Below are 20,985 nucleotides of genomic sequence, written 5' to 3' on the forward strand. Positions count from 1 at the left end.
CTGGATGGCCATCTGTGGGGAGGGCTTTGAGCGCATCTTCCTGCCTGGCAGAAGGGGGCTAGCCTGGATGGCCTTTTGGTGCTCCTTCCAACTCTAGGGTTCTATGAACAAATGCCTGGATGAGACCACAGGGCAATCCTTGGTCTCCTGGGAGGCCGGATAGCTCACCAATCTATAGTTAAGAATGTAAATTCAGCACAAAGCTGCAAGGAAAGCAAAAAAAAAAAAAATCAGATCAAATTACTTTATTTGCATTTTTCAGAAATGTTCTCCAGCAGTAGAAAGTGTTATGGCCAGCTAATACCAGCAAAGGAATCTGAATGGCGGAAAAGTTGCTGATCAACTCATATTTAAAACAGGGAACGAGATGATGGAATGGCAGATGGAAATGGATCTAGTTCTCTCTATTTATAATATGCATGTTTGTTTGTTTCTCTGTCTGTATCGCAAAGGCTGCTGCTAGGTGAAATGGCCCTCTGCAATGTCACTGGGAAGGAAGAGATGAGATGTGGATGAAGGAAAGGAGGTAGGAAAGAAAGAAGCAAGGAAGGAGAAAAAGAAAGGAAATAAAAAGAGAAGGGAGGAAAGAACCAAAGAAAAAGGAGGGAGCAGCTTCTTTTCTGCTGCCCTGCAGACCAAGACGCAATGGAACAATGGCTTCAAACTTCAGAAAAGGAGATTCCACCTGAACATGAAGAACTTCCTCACTGTGAGAGAGAAGCTGCTCAGCAGTGGAACTCTCTGCCCCGGACTGTGGTGGAGGCTCCTTCTTTGGAGGCTTTTAAGCAGAGGCTGGATGGCCATCTGTCGGGGAGCTTTGCATGCGATTTTCCTGCTTCTTGGCAGAATGGGGTTGGACTGGTTGGCCCATGAGGTCTCATCCAACTCTAGGATTCTATGATTTTTTGTGGGAAGGAAGGAAGAGGAAAAAGGGGGGACAAAGTGAGGCAGACCCTCTCAGAGCTGGAGAAAGGAGAAAGTAGGGTCAGGAGCAAGAAGGGAGGGAGAGTAAAGAAAGAGAAAAATGGAGGAAGGAGGAAGAAAGAAAAAGGAGGGATGGAAAGAAGAAAGAGAAAGGAATGGGGATATAGTGAGGCAGGCCCTCTCAGAGCTAGAAAAGGAAGAAAATGGTGAGAGGAGAAGAAAGGAAGGAAGGAAGGAAGGAAGGAAGGAAGGAAGGAAGGAAGGAAGGAAGGAAGGAAGGAAGGAAGGAAGGAGGGAAAGAGAAAAAAGGGATGAAAGCAGTGGCAATGATGAGTATATATGGGTTCTCCGAGCCGTCTGGCCATGTTCCAGAAGCATTCTCGCCTGACATTTCAACCACATCTATAGCAGGCATCCTCAGAAATTTGAGGTCTAGGCAAGTGGGGTTTATATACGTGTGGAATGTCCCGGGTGGGAAAAAAGAACTCTTGTTTGTTTGAGACAAGTGTGAATGTTGCAATTGGCCAGCTTGACTAGCACTGAATAGCCTTGCAGCTTCAAAGCCTGGCTGCTTCCTGCCTGGGGGAATCCTTTGTTAGAAAGAAGTCAGAGAAGCCTGCTATGGCTGACTTCAACCAGAGAAGTCAGCCCATAGCACAGCACCTGATGAACCAACCTGGACACAGGATATTACAGTAGATGCTCACTTATCCAACATTCGCTTATCCAACGTTCTGGATTATCCAACACATTTTTGTAGTCAATGTTTTCAAAACATCGTGATATTTTGGTGCTAAATTCGTAAATACAGTAATTACTACGTAGCATTACTGCTTATTGAACTACCTTTTCTGTCAAATTTGTTGTGTAACATGATGTTTTGGTGCTTAATTTGTAAAATCATAACCTAATTTGATGTTTAATAGGCTTCTCCTTAATCTCTCCTTATTATCCAACATATTCGCTTATCCAAGGTTCTGCCGGCCCGTTTATGTTGGATAAGTGAGACTGTACTGTATTTGAGAACATAGAAATTCTGGACCACTCTCACAACCACCATGTCAAACCACACAGAGAAGCCATTGAAATCCACAAGCATGTGGACAATTTCAACAGAAAGGAGGAAACCATGAGAATGAACAAACTCTGGCTACCAATATTTAAAAAACTCTAAAATCAGGACAGTAAATAAAGAACAACACTTTGAAAACAGGAAAATTCCAGACAGGAAACAATCAGGGCCACCTAACATCTCCCAACAAATGATTCCCCCAGGGAGAAAACAGCCAGGCTTTGAAGATGCAAGGCTTTTCAATGCCTAGCAAGGTGGCCAATGCCTTCGACAGTTCTTTCTCCCACCCTGGACATTATTCCACAGATATATAAATCCAACTGTTGCCTAGTTTCCAACATATCTCACAACCTCTGAGGATGCCTGCCAAAGATGTGGGTGAAACGTCAGGACAGAATGCTCCTGGAACATGGCCAGACAACCTGGAAAACTCACAGCAACCCAGCGAGTCTGGCCGTGAAAGCCTTCAACAACACAATGCTGAGTATATATGCAAATCTAATTCCCAGGTCTTCTTTTCCCCAAACTACTATTTTTCTTTCCTACTGGAATAAATTCTCTGCTTTAAACATTCTCCACCTGCATCCACTTCTTATTGTTCTATTTCCTGCCTTTCACAACTATGGAGTGATGTTGACTTTATAGCAAGGGTGCAAAGCATATGATTTACAGATGTGATTGGAGCACAACCTCCAGCCTTCCTTACTATATGTTGGCAAGGGTGGCCGCTGGGAACCGCAGGATTCCCATTCTGAAGTATGGGGAAAGGGATGAGATTGTGCCGTGTTTGGGGTCCCTCCGCTTCCATTAGCGGAAAAAGGCCAGGCGCTCTTTCAGCCATTGCTCCGTCAGATCGTCAGTGGAACGGATCTCAAAGACCTGAGAAGATAACAAGGGAAGAATTTGCAAAGAAAAGAGGGTCACGTTGCTGTCTGGGCTGTGAAAAGCCCTATTAATATTTCCCTGACTTACGTAAGGCATTCTGTAAAGAAGAAGTAGGGCAATGCTATTGACACCCACCGGGTTGGTTGGCCTTATCTATTTATGGCAGGAAATTGTACTCTTCCAACCCTAATTTTGCAGCTCCTGGATCATTTCATTTCTCCCAAATCTTTCAATCAAACAAAGAGAGATCATTACACTATGTAACAAAATTTGAACAAGGTTCTGTTCCTGGTTTGAAAGTGTTATTCCTGGTTTAATATTGTGGACCTTACTTTGAAAGTTGTTCTACCCCAGAATGGTCCTCTCTCCAGGGACATTGCAGGTTACAGAGAGTGCCATGAACATGTCCAAGAGCCCTGCCAATGTCCTCCACAAACACCATACTGCCCATCATCCAAGTGAAGGCTTTCATAGAATTCACGTGTTTCCTCCACCACAGGCACCCCAGTGTTTCTTACTCTCCATTGGTGTGGAATTTGTATGGCCCCACCCACTCCCTCTCCCTTACCCTTTCCTATTCTTTCTCTTAGGTTCTCAAGGGGTCATCCAATCCAACCCTCTCCTGCCAGGCATGAAAGGCACAATCAAAGCACCCCCAACAGATGACCACCCAACTTTTGTAATAATAATAATAATAATAATAATAATAATAATAATAGCAGAAGCCCCAGGGGCCATCCAGTCCAACCCACTTATAGTAACACAATCTAAGTACCCTCAACAGATGGCCACCCAGCCTTTGTAATCTATACACATAATAAAAGTGAAAATATGTACAGTAGAGTCTCACTTATCCAACACTCGCTTATCCAATGTTCTGGATTATCCAACGCATTTTTTGTAGTCAATGTTTTCAATATATCGAGATATTTTGGTGCCAAATTCGTAAATACAGTAATTACTACATAGCATTACTGTGTATTGAACTACTTTCAAAGTGTCGAACTACCAATTTGTTGTATAACATGATGTTTTGGTGCTTAATTTGTAAAATCATAACCTAATTTGATGTTTAATAAGCTTTTCCTTAATCCCTCCTTATTACCCAACATATTCGCTTATCCAACGTTCTGCCGGCCCATTTACGTTGGATAAGTGAGACTCTACTGTATGTATGTGTGTAGCTGGGATGTCCACATCCACAGACAAGTTCCCACTTCCACAAACGGCTATAGCTCCCACTACTCAGGAAACACCAATGATCCTCCCTCAACTGACATTGCAGGTTATTGCAAAATGTCCAAGAGCCCTGCCAAAGTCCTCCACAAACACCATCCTGCCCACCACCCAAGTGAAGGCTTTCATACGGGGACAATTTCATCCTAGATATTCTGTTTTTCCTCCACCACAAACTTCCCACTGTTTCTTACTCTCTCCATTGGTGTGGAATTTGCATGACCCCGCCCACTGCCTCTCCCATAACCCTTTCCTATTCTTTTTTATGGCATAAAGCAAATAGAGGAATTGATCAGCAACTGAACATACTGGAGAGAGAGGTTTGGGGAGAATTCACTATGATTTATAGAAGTTCTAGATATGTGCAATCTAAGAGCACTCTGAAGTCCACCAGTAATGGACCTGGAACTAATTTGGCACACAGAACCTGCATGACAGAAAAGAAAATACTGGAGGTCTTTGGAGGGATTTATAGGAGTTGTAGTTCACCTACATCCAGAGCACACTATGAACCCAATGATGGATCTGGACCAAACTTGGCATGCATACCCGATATGCCCACATTTGAATACTGGTGGGTTTTGAGGAGAATTGGCATGGGCATTCTGGAGTTGTAGGTACTGGAATTTATAGTTCACCTGCAATCAAGAAGCACTCTGAACTCCATCGAAGATTGAATTGGGCTAAACTTGGCACACAGAACCCCCATGACCAGCAAAAAATACTGCAGGTATTTGGGGGAAACTCACCTTGAAGTTGTAGTTCACGTACATCCAGAGAGCACTGTGAACCCAAACACCGATGAATCTGGGCCACACTTGGCACACATACCTGATATGCCGAAATTTGATTCCTGAATGGGTTTGGGGGGAACTGACCTTCCTTTCAGGGAGTTGTAGTTCACCCACAACCAGAGAAACTGACCTTCACCGATGATGGAATTGGACCAAACTTGGCACACAGAACCCCTATGACTAACTCAACCTACTGGAAGGGTTTGGGGGGAGTGACTCACCATAGTGGGAGAAAGCACACTGAACCCACCAATGATGCATCTTGATCAAACTTGCCCAACATAACAAGCTTTAACTACTGATGGAGTTTCTTGGGGTTAACCTGGCATGATGCGAGTTGTAGTTCACCCACAACCTTATGTATTTTGTACAATTTAAAAAAATTACTTTCAAATAACTCGGGCAATGCTGGATACCCAAGCTAGTTCATAATTTAAAAAACATAATAATTAAATGCATAATAATAATAATAATAATAATAATAATAATAATAATAATAATAATAATAAATGCATTGCAAGTTTTAACATAGCATACTATATAAAAATAACAAAGGTTATGTTATTTTATTTACATTTTTATTTTATTTTACTTAAAATGACCTTGGAGGTATCTATGGACAACGCCGGCTCTTCGGCTTAGAAATGGAGATGAGCGCCAACCCCCAGAGTCGGTCACGACTGGACTTAACGTCAGGGGAAAACCTTTACCTTTTTACCTAAATTTTATTTAAATGTTATTTTATGCTATTATGTTCTATGAGCTGCAATCTAGTTCAAGAAGAGTAGAGCAAAACTATGCAGTAGTTTGGGGAGGCTAAAGGGCTACATTGGCAAAAGAAAGGGAGCAAAATCTATCACAAGAAGATTAGAAATAAGACCCTAAATAGGGGGAATTAAGGCTCCAATACCTTGGTGAGCTCAGCTGCCTGCACCAAGCGGTTTTTGCTGCCCGCATACATCATCTGCTGCTCAGGCTTACATCCTGGGAAAGGAAAAGAGCAGAGAAAGAGTCCTTTATTTGCAATTATTATTACGATTATTCATTACCTCGTTTGCGGCATTTTGTTAAAAAGGTGGCATGATTCACAGCATTTCTGGGAAATGGGAATGAACTCAGAGAGAGAGATACTTCCCTAAGGCCAGGCATGGAAATCATTCCACAGAGAGAAAGAGGACGGCAATGTATGTCTCAGAAATGGAGAAACTATTCTCAATTATTTGTTAACCGGTTGAAAAACGGCTTTCCCTGATAACTGGGGAATCCCATTGGGAAGATTAACACAACAAGCAGATGTGTGGCAATTTTTCGTACATCCCAGAGTATTTTAGGCAGTTAAGTTACTTATTCGTGTTGCTTCTCTCTAGTTAAGGAGAAAGAGAAGTAAATCATTGGCCTGGGATACATCCACAACTATAGACCCCACTTTAACTGCCACAGTTCAATGTGAGGGGATTTTGGGAGTTGAAATTTTCCAAGATCTTTAGTCTCCTCTACAACTCCCAGGAGTCCACAGAATTGAGCTATAGCAGTTAAAGTGATATCAAACTGGATTAATTCTACACTGTAGATGTACACTTGGTTGTGCAAAGAAGGGTGACCAAGATGACCAAAGATCTGGAAGCTAGACTTGGAGAATATTGAAAAATACTGTTAGTCATATTAAGAAGAAGAAGAAGAAGAAGAAGAAGAAGAAATTATAATAATAAACAAAATCCAGCATATTATATATATATATATATGTGTGTGTGTGTGTGTATGTGTGTGTGTGTGTGTGTGTGTGTGTGTGTATATATATAATTTGCTGTGTCATACTGTGTCAATAATAATAAATGTTATTTATTACCTGCCTCACCTGGAGAGACGAGACAGGGTTCAACAAAGTCAAAAAGAAATGAACATAAAATATGTACAATAAGTTACATAGATAAAAACACAAAAATATAAAAATATGTAAATGTCATATAGAAGATGGAGTAGACTTATTTTCATGAACCAACGCATTAAAAAACAGTCCACCTAAGCATTAGAAAGAATATTCTAAGAGTAAGAGCTATTTAATCATGGAATAGTCGGCCTCAGAGGGAAGTGGGCTATTTTTATTTGCCAGTCCTTAAACAAAGATCAAATGACCATTTCTCAAGAGTGTTATTGTTTTATGTTCCTACGTAGCTGAGGATCAGTTTAGATGACCCTTGTGGTCCTTTTCCAGTTCTAAAATTCTATGATACTATAAATGTTCAAGACCATTCTGGTTAAACTGTTATTACAACTCCCTCTGTGATCATGGAAGTGGTGGCCTTAAAAACAGGGGTACTATTACTATTATTGCTGTTGTTATGATATTGTTTTATTATATTATTATTTGTTGTTGTTGTTTTATGTAACATGATTTTTGTTCCCAGATTTTAAATTTTCATTTCCTAATGGGTTCTTTCATAAAAAATGGGAAAGGTTTACGAAACTGACAGAACTTTGTCTTTGTGGGAGTAACATCCTGCAGCAGCACATTTTGCTCTAGTTTTCCAATGAATATTTCATCAAGTCTCAACCAATTCAACACAATTAAACCGCACAATCTCACCGACTGGGCTGCAGAATATGAAGCAGAGCGGGTAGGAGATGCGCCCATCTTCATGGATGTATTTATAGCTATAGGCGATAAAGGTACAGGACACAATAGTCAAGGAAGCAAATGGGACCTTGGTCTCTGAGAATATGAGTCAAACAACTATGTGTATACAGAAGGACAATGTTATCTTGTCTTTAAACAAAAACAGTGTCACTTTTCAGGCCCAAAACGATTCCGTTTCCCTTCCAAAAGTACAAGAAGGATATTGAGGTTGCCGTTCTGGTAGTTCGTTCCTCAGCTCATCTGGAGAGATATCCTATAGAAAAGACGTAAGATGTGTTATTTATAAAATGAAGTCTGCTAAAGGGAAGCAGCAAAGGCGAGGCTAGTGTTTTCCTTCCACTACTACTACCATCCCATACAAAATATACATCATTTTACACAAAGTGGATTCAAGTTGTTTGAGAGCAATGGTTGCTGCTTTGTGAAGTAATGAGAAGTATGTCGAGTTGTCGGATCTCAGAGTCTGGTCCTGAGTCTCCAAGTTTTGTTGGCTATTTCCAGATCAAATTCTCAAGATGGTTGGGATTTATGGAGAACCCCTCGATCAAGGCTGCCATGTGCACTTTCTCCCTTTTGATGCCACTTTTGAGTCATCCTTGGCACAGGAAGTGAAAGATGCAAGATGCAAAGCTATTTTGGTCACCTCAGATCCAAGAGCTGCTTGCATGGGTCACCAGCCAACTCAATAGCCATAGAACAATGCTATGGGAACACCAAGGGCTGTATATATACTCATGTATTACATCTAGATATTTTAATAATAAAAAAAACAATCAACTTTAAAAATTGGGTCACCTTCTCCATGAAAGTACTGTTCCTTAATTTTGTATTTAAGGTCCAGCACTTATTTACCCGAGCCTAATGCGCCACCAAATCTAGTGCGCACCTCAACTTTCAAAACCCTGAAACCAAAAAAAAAAATTCTGGCAAATATAATGCACAGCAGCAAAACGTACACTCTATAGATGCCTCAGGTTGGTTCTACAGACCATATAATGCAGATTGAGCTGCATTATAAGAACCATGTAGAACTATATAATGCAGCCTGAGCTGCTTTGAACTGCATTATATGATTCTACTCTGGCCACATAAGACAATTTGAACTGCACCGAGCTGCATAATGTAATTCAATTGCAGTTCAAGCTGCATTATATGATAAAGGGAAAACCCACCATAGTTTTCTCTGCAGTACTCTCTATGGAAGACCAAGAAACTGATATACCTGAGCATTGGTTGAACCTTCCAGTTATCTAAGATCCCATCTACACTGTCATATAATGCAGTTTCAAATTCATATAATACAGTTTAACTTGCACTGAACTGCATTACATGGCAGTGTAGATGAGGCCCCAGTCCATTGGAACAATGTGCTGGTGATATCTCTTGCTTTCATATTTAATTCAATATGCCAGCCTTTGAGTCGTTTGAAGTGAGAGCCCCATTTCCCTTTCCGCCAACCTCTACTTTCCCCAAAAAAACACAATAGAGCAGTGATTCCATGCTGCCATTTGATTAACATTTTGCTAATGCACAGGAGGATTGTATAACATATTGAATTAAATATGAAAGCAAATGACGCCATCAGCGCACCAGTCCCTGGGGAGGTTAAATTTGATCTGGAATTCAATTTGCTTTTAACCCAGCCTTGTAATTTCGAACGCACGGGAAGATTTTTTTTCCTGTCAAGGAGGCAGGAAGAGAGTTGATGGGACTTCTTCGGGGACAAAGCGGAGTCGCTTTATGTCAGGCTCAGGATTTGGAAGGAAATGGAAACTCTGCGCATTGTGCAAATGATGGGGAGCAAAAGAGGGCATTGGCAGGGTCTTTCGGGGCAACAAAACAGAACGGGAAGGAAAATCTCTGGCTGGACCACACTGCCATACAAATCTGAATCCAGATTATTTGCTTTGGACTGGGTTATATGACTCGACACTGCCATAACCAGAAATACATTTTAATATGAGTATTTATGGAATTTTTGCAATGTTTGTATGTTTTACGGTACCCTCTTATTGCTCCCCACTCTATATGTCCTAGCACTTTATTGGAACCTTAGTTCGTCCCTTCCTGCCCTGATTTTACTTATGGACCCTTTCAGAGTCCTTGCACTATTCACTTTTTATTATATGTGCATTGATGTTGAGTTTTAAGGTATTTATGTGCATATTTATTGCTGTATTGTGTTAACTACTGTTTTAAATCACTGTTTTTATGATGTTATGTTGTTATGCTGGGCATGACCCTGTTGTAAACCGCCCCGAGTCCCTTCGGGGAGATGGTGGCGGGATACAAGAATAAAGTTGTTGTTGTTATTATTATTATTATTATTATTATTATTATTATTATTATTATTATTATTATGTTATTGTATGACACAGCAAACAAGATAGATATGCTGGATTTCATTTCACAAAATCACAAGTTGAACACTTCCCAAGTGTCTAGGATTGTGTGATGTATTTTCGGATGATGCGTACAGATCCCAGTAGGGTGGCCTTTTGCAGTTGACAGATCGTAATTTTGTCAATGTCTATTGTTTCTAAATGCCGGCTGATATCTTTATTATTATTATTATTATTATTATTATTATTATTTTAAATATGCTGTAACCTGCCTCGAGAAGAGGCAGGGGGAAACATAAAATAATAATACAGTAGAGTCTCACTTATCCAATGTTGGATAAGCGAAAATGTTGGATGCTAAGGAGGGATTAAGGAAAAACATATTAAACATCAAATTATGTTATGATTTTACAAATTAAGCACCAAAACATCATGTTTTACAACAAATCAACAGAAAAAGCAGTTCAATACATAGTAATGTTATGTAGTAATTACTGTATTTACAAATTTAGCACCAAAACATTGCAATGTATTGAAAACATTGACTGCACAAACATTGACTACCAATAGGCAGACTGTGTTGGATAATACAGAACACTGGATGAGTGAAAGGATAAGTGAGACTCTACTGTACTTTTATATTGCTAGGCCCTCGATGGTGCAGTGGGTTAAACCGCTGAGCTGCTGAACTTACTGAACTTGCTGACCAAAAGGTCAGCGGCTCAAATCCGGGGAGGGGGTGAGCTCCCGCTGTTAGCCCCAGCTTCTGCCAACCTAGCAGTTCAAAAACATGCAAATGTGAGTAGATCAATAGGTACCACTCTGGCGGGAAGGTAACGGTGCTCCATGCAGTCATGCCAGTGGCCACATGACCTTGGAGGTGTCTCCAAGTGGCCAGCTACTACTGGTCAAAGGACATTTAGTATAATGCCAAGTTTTTAACTTTATTTGTATTTTTAAATACATTACATACAACTGTACTCTCGCTTTGCTTCTGATATGATAAATAAAATAAATTTAATAAATAGTAGTAATAATAATAACTTATTATTTTCCTATTTTTAAGGTAGAGAAAGTTGTGCCTACCTGAAATTCTTCTTCCAGTACCACCAGCTGCCTTTCTTTGTCTACTTTCACTGCGAAGAGAGAAAGTTGGTTTTTGTCTCCTGCAAAGAACTTCCCACAAACCAAAAAGAATACCTTGTCCAAATCTTCTTCCAGGTGGGAGGGAAATATAGCCTGAGAAGATGAGAACTGGATCGATATGATGCATGTCTGCTTAGTTTAGAAGCAAATCCCACCCTGTTCAGTAAGACCTATTCCCAGGTAAATGGGCAATAGAAGTGGATGGCCATCTTTTGGAAGGGCTTTGATTGTGTCTTCTTGCCTGGCAGATGTGGGTTGGAATGGGTGACCTTTAGGGGTCTCTTCCCATTTTATTATTCTATTATTCTGAATTTCTAGTGTCAAAAGCACCAAAGAAACTTGCAAAGAACAGAAGCACAGCTATGACTGCTAGTCACATCTTCTTGATGTCAAAATAATAGTTTATATAGATGTCAAGAGAACACAGACCAAGGGATTATTCTATCTAAATATCTTGGAATGTGACTTTTCTTTAAAAATGAACTAGTTACATCATTCATTACTCATGACGCTAATGTAATCAAGAAAAGTTAATTATGAATTAACTATTATTAATTTATTAATTACTAACTATTACATTAGGCTGGATCTACACTGCCATGCAATACATTGGAGCTGCATTATATTGTTAGAGTTGATCCATATAATGTAGTTCAATGCATTATATAGGTCTAAAGAAATTATCTCAATTATTATTCCATTCTGCTATTAAAAGTGTCACTGAAAAAAATTGCAGGTAAATGCTCTATAGTGCCACCAAGCGACCAATTCAGATATTGCCTGCATACAGTAGAATTAATGTTTGACATCACTTGAACTGCTATGGGTCAATGCTTTGGAATCCTGCAAATTGTAGTTTTATATGGATCTTTACCAAAGAGTGCTGGAGCCTCACCAAATGACAGCTCTAGGATCCAATAGCATTGAGCCACTGCAATTAAAATACCATCAAACCGCATTAATTCCTCAGTGTAGATGCCAGTCAGGGATGGAGGTGTTCAGGGTGGCGACTCACTGACAATAGCTGCATTGTTGGTCTCTTTCCGGAAGCGGAATTTCTTCAGTTTCTCCATCAGCTCCGGATCCATGTCGCACACAACCAGAGAGTCCGACTTGCAAAAGAAAAGAGCATCTTTTTACTTTAGTATTTCAAGCCTTGCATTTCAGGCAACTGCATATATATATAGAGAGGATTTGCAAACGTTTCAGGGGAAATGCATATGTGAAATTAGTATATATAATTAGATCTATATCTACCTCTGCATTGTTTACGTAGGCATTGAATGTTTGCCTGTTACTATGTTGTAAGCTGGCCTGATTCCCCATGGGGAGATAGAGCAGGGTACAAATGGAGTTTTTATTATTACTATTATTAAGTTATTGTTAATACCATATTTCTTTGTTGACCCTACTTTTCACTTACAGAACATGTTTATTGTTTTTCTTTGAAATACAGTAAATATTCAAAAACCGTTAACCTAATGATGCCTCAATATAATTTCATTGGGATCTATTTTCGTTTTGCAATTTACCAGTAGCTGCTGCATTTTCCACCCTCGGCTTATACTCGAGTCAATAAGTTTCCCCAGTTTTTTGTGGTAAAGTTAGGTGCCTCGGCTTATATTAGTCGGCTTATACTCGAGTATATACGGTAGTTAATTTTTCAGCCTTAGTGGAATTAATGTATATGCATTAGTTATACCTTTCCTGCTACCTTGTGTCCAGAATGGTGAATTGTATGGTTTGATTTATAATTTTTTAAATGATAAGAAACATGCAGCATAACAGTGAAATATGTAATAATGTATGCAACTCAAAGTTTTGTAAATATGATGAATATGTAATTTAAAAGTATATAAATGCCTTCTGCAACTAGAGACCAATGATGAACTCGTACAAGAGTGTAGGATACAGTGAGCCCAAAAGGTTTGGGCATGATGTTTGTATGGATGCAGGAGACAAAACATGATCCAAAGATAAAATTTACTTTGTACAAAAATATATAAGCAAACTTGCAAAAGATAATATAGAGTCGGCAATTAATTCCCCAAAAAGCAGTAAAATCATAATGCTGGGAATGACAAGATATGGAGAATTCCCTTTTCAAATCTGATAAATCTGTAATAAGGTGAAAAATGACTGGTCTAAGATTTATTTGTTCATTCCAAAAATTAAAACTAGACATTGTAATGTTAAAAAAGAAAAAAAGAAAGAAAAAATGAAGCCGAACATGTTCCGAAATGTGGTTCACGTGACAATTCAAAACCTTGCAGGCCACACAGGAAGTCAGTGTCGAAATGCAAAATGCAAATGTCTCCAGAAATGAGAGTGCAATTTAAAAGTCACGCACAGCAGCTATCCGAATGAATAGGCGATTTTTATGCTTCTACTATTACATATCAATTATTAAGTGACAAGGAAATGTCCCAGTCCCTCCCTCCCTCTCTCTAAATAATAATATTGGCCCCATCTACACTACCATATAATGCAATTTCAGAATGCAGATTCACTGCATCAAACTGAGTTATATAAATCTAAACTGTGGTTGGGTTTTAAATGCTATTTATTAAGTTATGTCTACATGTATGTAGTTGTTGGCATTGAATATTTCCCTTTTATGTTTTTATTATTATATAGTATATATAATATATGAGTAATTCTGTTTTAGTGTTTATAGCAAGAAAATGTGCATCGACCCTGTAGAATATAATAATAATAATAATAATAATAATAATAATAATAATAATAATAATGCAGTTTGACACCACTTTCACTTTGACTTCCATGGCTCAATGCCATGGAATCCTGGGAGCTGCAGTTTGGTTAAAAGACATTGTACAACTACAACTACAGTAGAGTCTCACTTATCCAACATAAACGGGCCGGCAGAAGCTTGGATAAGCGAATATCTTGGATAATAAGGAGGGACTAAGGAAAAGCCTATTAAACGTCAAATTAGGTTATGATTTTACAAATTAAGCACCAAAACATCATGTTATACAACAAATTAGACAGAAAAAGTAGTTCAATGCGTAGTAATGTTATGTTGTAATTACTGTATTTACGAATTTAGCACCAAAATATCACGATATATTGAAAACATTGACTACAAAAATGGCTTGGATTATCCAGAAGCTTGGATAAGCGAGGCTTGGATAAGTGAGACTCTACTGTACTATGATTCCATAGCATTGAGCCGTGGCATTTAAAGTGATATCGAACTGAATTAATTCTACCCAAAAATTTAGGTTTAAAAGCTCACCATTCTTTTCCTTGGGAGCCTTCTTGCTAGCTGAAAGCCTGCAACTTTTGGTTTAATCTTCTTTTTGCAGTCTGGATTTGTAGTTTTCTAGGGTTTTCCTTTATTGTTTTTCTAACAGCAGCAAAGGAAAGAGTTAGAGAGAAAAGGAAGTTAAGGGCGGAGCGTCGAAAATGCAATGAGTTTGCAATCACAAAAAAGGGGAAAAGCTGGTAGAAAGACAATCAAGATGCAGCCGCATAAAGAGAGTGTGTCTAGGCCAGGCATGGGCAAACTTTGATACTCCAGGTGTTTTGGGCTGCAACTTCCACAATTCCTAACAGTACCGGCTGTTAGGAATTGTGGGAGTTGCAGTCCAAAACACCTAGCGAGCCAGAGTTTGCTCATGCCTGGTCTAGACTGTCAAATTAATCCAGTTTGACACCGCTTTAGCTGCCATGACTCAATGCTATATGGAATGCTCGGAGTTGTAGTCGTGCAATGTCTTTAGCCGAACTACAACTCCCAGTTAAATAGGGCAATTTAAAACGGCCATGGATAGTGAGACCCAAGCCGCAGATACAGTAGTCTCGCTTATCCAAGCTTCACTTAGCCAAGGTTCTGTATTATCCAAGACAGTCTGTCTTTTAGTAGTCATTGTTTTTGTAGTAAATATTGCAATGTTTTGATGCTAAATTCATAAATACAGTAATTACTACATAACATTACTGTGTATTGAACTGCAATAGTAATGCTATGTAGTAACTACTGTATTTACTAATTTAGTACCAAAATATCATAATATATTGAAAACATTGACTACAAAAATACCTTGGATAATCCAGAACCTTGGATAAACGAGTTTTGGATAAGTGAGACTCTACTGTATAGGCTATAGCGGCCCTTTCCCTTTGCTAGAGTTGCCTCTACACTGTAAACTTTATGCGGTTTGACACCACTTTCCCGGCAAAATGGCCTAGAATAATGTGAGTTATAGTTTGGTGAGGGAAAATGGATTATAGTAGAGTCTCACTTATCCAATACTCGCTTATCCAACGTTCTGGATTATCCAACGCATTTTTGTAGTCAATGTTTTCAATATACAGTAGTCTCACTTATCCAAGCCTCGCTTATCCAAGCCTCTGGATTATCCAAGCCATTTGTGTAGTCAATGTTTTCAATATATCGTGATATTTTGGTGATAAATTCATAAATACAGTAATTACAACATAAAATGACTGTGTATTGAACTGCTTTTTCTGTCAAATTTGTTGTATAACATGATGTTTTGGTGCTTAATTTGTAAAATCATAACCTAATTTGATGTTTAATAGGCTTTTCCTTAATCCCTCATTATCCAAGATATTCGCTTATCCAAGCTTCTGCCGGCCCATTTAGCTTGGATAAGTGAGACTCTACTGTATCGTGATATTTTGGTGCTAAATTCGTAAATACAGTAATTACTACGTAGCATTACTGCCTATTGAACTACTTTTTCTGTCAAATTTGTTGTATAACATGATGTTTTGGTGCTTAATTTGTAAAATCATAACCTCATTTGATGTTTAATAGGCTTTTCCTTAATCCCTCTTTATTATCCAACATATTCGTTTATCCAAAATTCTGCCGGCCCGTTTATGTTGGATAAGTGAGATTCTACTGTATTTGATGGCCAACTTGAGGTGATTGGAACTTTACCCCGAACTGAAAGCGGAATTGAAGGTGGAGTTTTGTGTGAGGAGGAGCTTTGGGCGGGAAAAAGCGGCGCCCATGAGTAGTCCTTCCTCCTGAAGAGAAAACGAACGCCACGCCTGAAGCCACGCCCCCATTCCATCCCCTCGCTCCCTATTGGCCGCTCAGGCAACACCTCGCGGACAAAGCCCGCCTTTGTAAACATCTCATTGGCGAAATGGGGAAAAGGGGGCGGGGAAATGTGGAAAGAAGTTGAAGGGGGCTCAAAAAAGGAGAGGACGCCGTGGTGGTGGGAGGTCTTAAAAAATAGAAAGCGCTTTTCTATTGGAAGCGGAAATCCTTAGCAACGTTTTCATTGGCTACTGAAGACGTCCGTCTGAGCCGCGGAGGCGGGATAGAAAAAAAAAGACCCGTTTTCGATTAGGAGATGAAGTTGGAGATTTTTTCCTGACGGCGTTCCGATTGGCTCCTGGAGCTGTATGTCTGGAGAGAGGGCTGGCGCTAGCCAATGGGAGGAAAGAAGGGGGAAGACGTACCCTGGGGGATGGGGACTGGCGCATGCGCGTTGTGGGGAGTGTGCGTGCCGACGTCGCCGTGCGTTGTGACGTCGCCCCGCCGCCCTTAGAGGAGCCTGTGTGAGTGCCTATGTGGGGGTCTCTTTGGCCGGAGGAGGAGGAGGAAGAGCAACGGGCCGCGGCGTGGCGGTGAGTGGCTCTCCCGGAGGGAAGCGGAGGGGGGCAGGAGAGAGGGAGAAGGCGGCTCGGAGCGGGGTTTGGCTCCCCGCCACCACGGTCCCCTCACTCCGCTGGGGCCCCTCAGGAGGCGAGGCAGGCCCCGCCCACAAAGGGGAGGGGCCACGCAGGGCCACGCCCCCTGGCTCAGCCCCGCTCCCCAAGAGGAAAGGCACGCCCCTCCCTCCACCTGGGACTGATTATGGGGAGCTTGGCTATGGCTAGCCTTTGGGGCCAAGGGAGAGAGACCCCCCAAAAGACACACCTGAAGGACCCCAGGTGACAGGGAGCCCTTCCACACAGTCCTATAACCCAGAATATCAAGGCAGAAAATCCCACAATATCTGCTTTGAACTGAGTTATCTGAGTCCACACTGACATATATTCCACTTCGGAGCAGATAATGTGGGATTTTATTCAGCTGTAGGGTGCAAATAATAAGTTTATTTATATAATAATAATAATAACTTCATTTTTATACCCCACCCCATCTCCCCGAAGGGACTCGGGGCGGCTTACATGGGGCCTTGCTCGATAAAACAATCAAATCTCAAAACACAGCAATAAAACAGTTATAAGTTTATTTATATAATAATAATAATAATAATAACTTTATTTTTATATCCCGCCTCCATCTCCCCCGAAGGGGACTCAGGTCGGCTTACAGCAAAATCAAAATACAGTAGAGTCTCACTTATCCAACACTCGCTTATCCAACGTTCTGGATTATCCAACACATTTTTGTAGTCAATGTTTTTAATATATCGTGATATTTTGGTGCTAAATTTGTAAATACAGTAATTGCAACTTAACATTACTGCGTATTGAACTACTTTTTCTGTCAAATTTGTTGCATAACATGATGTTTTGGTGCTTAATTTGTAAAATCATAACCTATTTTGATGTCTAATAGGCTTTTTCTTAATCTCTCTTTATTATCCAACATATTCGCTTATCCAACGTTCTGCCAGCCCATTTATGTTGGATAAGTGAGACTCTACTGTACAAGCAATGATAAAATATGAAACATCAAACGACAACAACAAAAACCAATAATAAAATATACACAATAGGCGAAAAAACACAACACAGAATTAAAAAATCAGATTAAAAACAATGAGGTTGCAATAGTGAATAAGCAAGGTGCACATTATGAGTAACAAATTCGTAAATAGATAAAGTGCATTAGAATCATTTAAGGTCACATTAGGTAGGGAAGAGTCCTGAATAATATCAAGTAATCAGGAATCAGGAGAAGAGCTACCAGTACAAAAGGTCGAGGAGCATAATAATTGTGATGGAGAAAGGCAAAATCAAGGTAATAATGAGAATGGCGGGAATATCCTACCTGCTCCCCAATACTTCCTAATAATAATAATAATAATAATAAACTTAATAATAATAATAATAATAATAAAACATCTGGAGCCCCCAGATGGCATAGTTGACTAAGAGACTTGAAGGTTGGGTTGCTGACCTGAAGGCTGCCAGGTTCGAATCCCACCTGGGGAGAGTGCGGATGAGCTCCGTCTATCAGCTCCAGCTCCATGCGGGGACATGGGAGAAGCCTCCCACAAGGATGGTAAAAACATCCCCTGGGCAACGTCCTTGCCGACGGCCAATTCTCTCACTAAAGAGGCGACTCAAGTTGCTCCTGACACGGGAAAAAATAAAACTTCAAAGCAGATAATGTGGGATTTTCTTCTGCTGTGGGGTGCAAAATAAAGGTAATAATGAGAATGGAGGGAATATTCTACCTGCTCTACAAATGTTTCCTCTTCATCCTGGAATGAATTAAAGCCGGGGGCCACGACCGAGAAGGCCTCTTCATCCTGAAAGAAGTGACGAGTGAAGTGCCATAAGACGAGTTCTGTCCTGGGCCCAGTTCTGTTCAGCATGTTTATTAATGACTTGGGGCCCTTCCACACAGCCCTATATCCCAGAATATCAAGGCAGAAAATCCCACAATATCTGCTTTGAACTGGGTTATCTGAGTCCACGTTCAGATAATGTAGGATTTTCTGCCTTGATACTCTGGGATATAGGGCTGTGTGGAAGGGCCCTTAGATGAAGGGTTAGAAGGCATGATCATCAAGTTTGCAGACGGGACCAAATTGGGAGGGAGAGCCAATACTCCAGAAGACAGGGGCAAAATTCAAAACGATATTCGCAGATTAGAGAGGTGAATGGCCAAAATTAACACAATTAAGTTCAACAGGGACAAATGCAAGATACTCCATTTAGTCAGAAAAAATGAAATTCAAAGATACAGAATGAGGGACGCCTGGCTCAACAGCAGTACGTGTGAAAAAGGTCTTGGAGTCCTCATGGGGAACAAGGAGACTAGGATGCAGAACTGTGGCTTCAAACTACAGGAAAAGAGATTCCGCCTGAACATGACGAAGAACTTCCTCACTGTGTGAGAGAGCTGTTCAGTAGTGGAACTCTCTGCCCTGGAGTGTGGTGGAGGCTCCTTCTTTGGAGGCTTTTAAGCAGAGGCTGGATGGCCATCTGTCAGGGGGGCTTCAAATGCGATTTTCCTGCTTCTTGGCAGAATGGAGTTGGACTGGATGGTCCACGAGGTCTCTTCCAACTGTAGGATTCTATGATTCTAAGGGGCCTGAGTCCCCTTTGAGATAGTAAAAATGAAATGATGTTAATAATAATAATAATAATAATAATAATAATAGAGGGAATATCCTACTGTTGGGACCACCTCAGGCTTCTACTCAGGGCCCTTCCACACAGCCATATAACACAGAATATCAAAGCAGATAATCCACAATATCTGCTTTGAACTTGGTTATCTGAGTCCCCACTGCCATATAATCCGGTTCAATGTGGATGTAATACAGACAGATCCTTTCCTGTCTTCACAATTTATGAAAACAGTCCAAGTGAAAGGGCTCTTAAATTTTAGTCAAACACCAAAACAGAACCAGAGCTTTGGTTAGACCTCTTTATCTGAAATCCTGTGTCCAATTTTGGGCACCACAGTTGAGAAGAGATATTGACTCTAAGCTGGAAGGTGTCCAGAGGAGGATCAATGCTCTGGAGACCGTGAATCCCTATGAAGAGTTTATTAAAGAACTGGGTCTGTTTAGCCTGCAGAAGAGAAGGTTGGGAGGAGACTTGAAAGCCATGTATAAATATGCAAAAGGATGTCCTAAGGCAGTGGGGTCCCCAGATGTTTTTGGCCTTCAACCTAGCAGCTGGTAAACTGTCTGGGATTTCTGGGAATTGTAGGCCAAAATCACCTGGGGACCCCATGTTGAAAACCACTGTCATAAGGAATCTGCCATATAAAATCCAAATTATCAAAGCAGGCTTGTTTCCTGCTGTCCTAGAAACTAGGGCTCAATGTAATGGGTTCAAATTACAGGAAAGGAGATTCCACCTGAATATTAGGAAGAACTGCATTCATTGCTTATCTGTAGACTTTTAATAGGCATCCCTTCCTCTTTTTTCTTAGTGCTTCCTATAAACATCCCTTGTTTTCTCCTCTCTAGTTGATGATTTGGGTTCCTTTTGTAAGAAAAAGCCCTGCTGAACCAAGCCAAAGACCCATGTGGTCTAACTTCTGGTGAGCCAGTTGCTTCTGGAAATTTCCAGGGAGACGGGTGCAGCCTTGTTAGTCTTTTGCAGCAAAAACAACAATGCGTCTTGTGGCCACTTAAAGATTAACAAGTTTTCTTTGGAATCGATGTCCAGGCGAAGCGGCCCTCTGCGTGTGATGCCACCGGGAAGCCCGCCATCAGAAAGTGCGCTGAGCAGTGTCCTCCCACCTGTGTTCCCAGCAGCTGATATATCTAGCTAGGCACACTACCAGTAATATCTATACACATAATAAAAGTGAAAATATGTATGTGTATGTGGCTGGGGTGTCCACTTACACAAACAAGCTCCCACTTCCACAAACAGCTATAGCTTCAGCTCCTCAGGAGATACCAATGGCCCTCCTCAAATGACATTGCAGGTAATAGCGCCACGAACATGTCCAAGAGCCCTGCCAATGTCCTCCACAGACGCCATCCTGACCACCACCCAAGTGAAGGCTTTCATACGGGGACAATTTCATCCTAGATTTTCTGTTTTTCCTCCACCACAGACATTTCAATGTTCTTTACTCTCTCCATTGGTGTGGAATTTGCGTTGTTGTTTTTGTTGCAAAACACTAACAAGGCTGCACCCGTCTCCTGGAGGTCTTTGGAGGGATTTAACCCGAGTTGTAGTTCACCTACAGCCAGAGTGTACGATGAACCCAAGCAATGATGGATCTGGAGCAAACTT

At 40.6% G+C, this 20,985-nt stretch overlaps 2 protein-coding genes across 3 annotated transcripts in view; one reads left to right on the top strand and one right to left on the bottom strand.

Moving 5' to 3' along the window:
* Window positions 1-2,163: 2,163 nt before the first annotated feature.
* On the bottom strand, window positions 2,164-16,316 carry gmfg (glia maturation factor gamma). Of its 2 annotated transcripts, none has more exons than XR_010000814.1 (7): window positions 15,971-16,316; window positions 14,297-14,407; window positions 12,050-12,146; window positions 10,975-11,024; window positions 7,496-7,799; window positions 5,822-5,895; window positions 2,164-2,875 (listed from the first exon to the last, which is right to left on the bottom strand). XR_010000814.1 is itself a non-coding variant. In XM_008120773.3 (7 exons), the coding sequence occupies exons 1-7, from the start codon at window positions 14,297-14,299 to the stop codon at window positions 2,804-2,806; spliced, it is 429 nt and encodes a 142-aa protein (XP_008118980.1). In that variant the 5' UTR covers window positions 14,300-14,573; the 3' UTR covers window positions 2,164-2,803. The 2 variants fall into 2 exon arrangements, 1 of the variants encoding a protein (XP_008118980.1); XM_008120773.3 differs by lacking the exon at window positions 15,971-16,316 and having other exon boundaries at window positions 7,496-7,578; window positions 7,750-7,799; window positions 14,297-14,573.
* A 197-nt stretch (window positions 16,317-16,513) lies between these two features.
* The window catches only part of samd4b (sterile alpha motif domain containing 4B), a 41,224-nt gene continuing 36,752 nt past the window's right edge, over window positions 16,514-20,985 (top strand). Inside the window, exon 1 of the mRNA XM_003227544.4 lies at window positions 16,514-16,668. The gene's annotated coding sequence lies outside the window, so the exon portion shown is untranslated. The remainder of the gene's footprint in view (window positions 16,669-20,985) is intronic.

The sequence above is a fragment of the Anolis carolinensis genome, unplaced genomic scaffold (genome assembly GCF_035594765.1).
Source record: "Anolis carolinensis isolate JA03-04 unplaced genomic scaffold, rAnoCar3.1.pri scaffold_10, whole genome shotgun sequence".
Classification (NCBI taxonomy): Eukaryota; Metazoa; Chordata; class Lepidosauria; order Squamata; family Dactyloidae; genus Anolis; species Anolis carolinensis.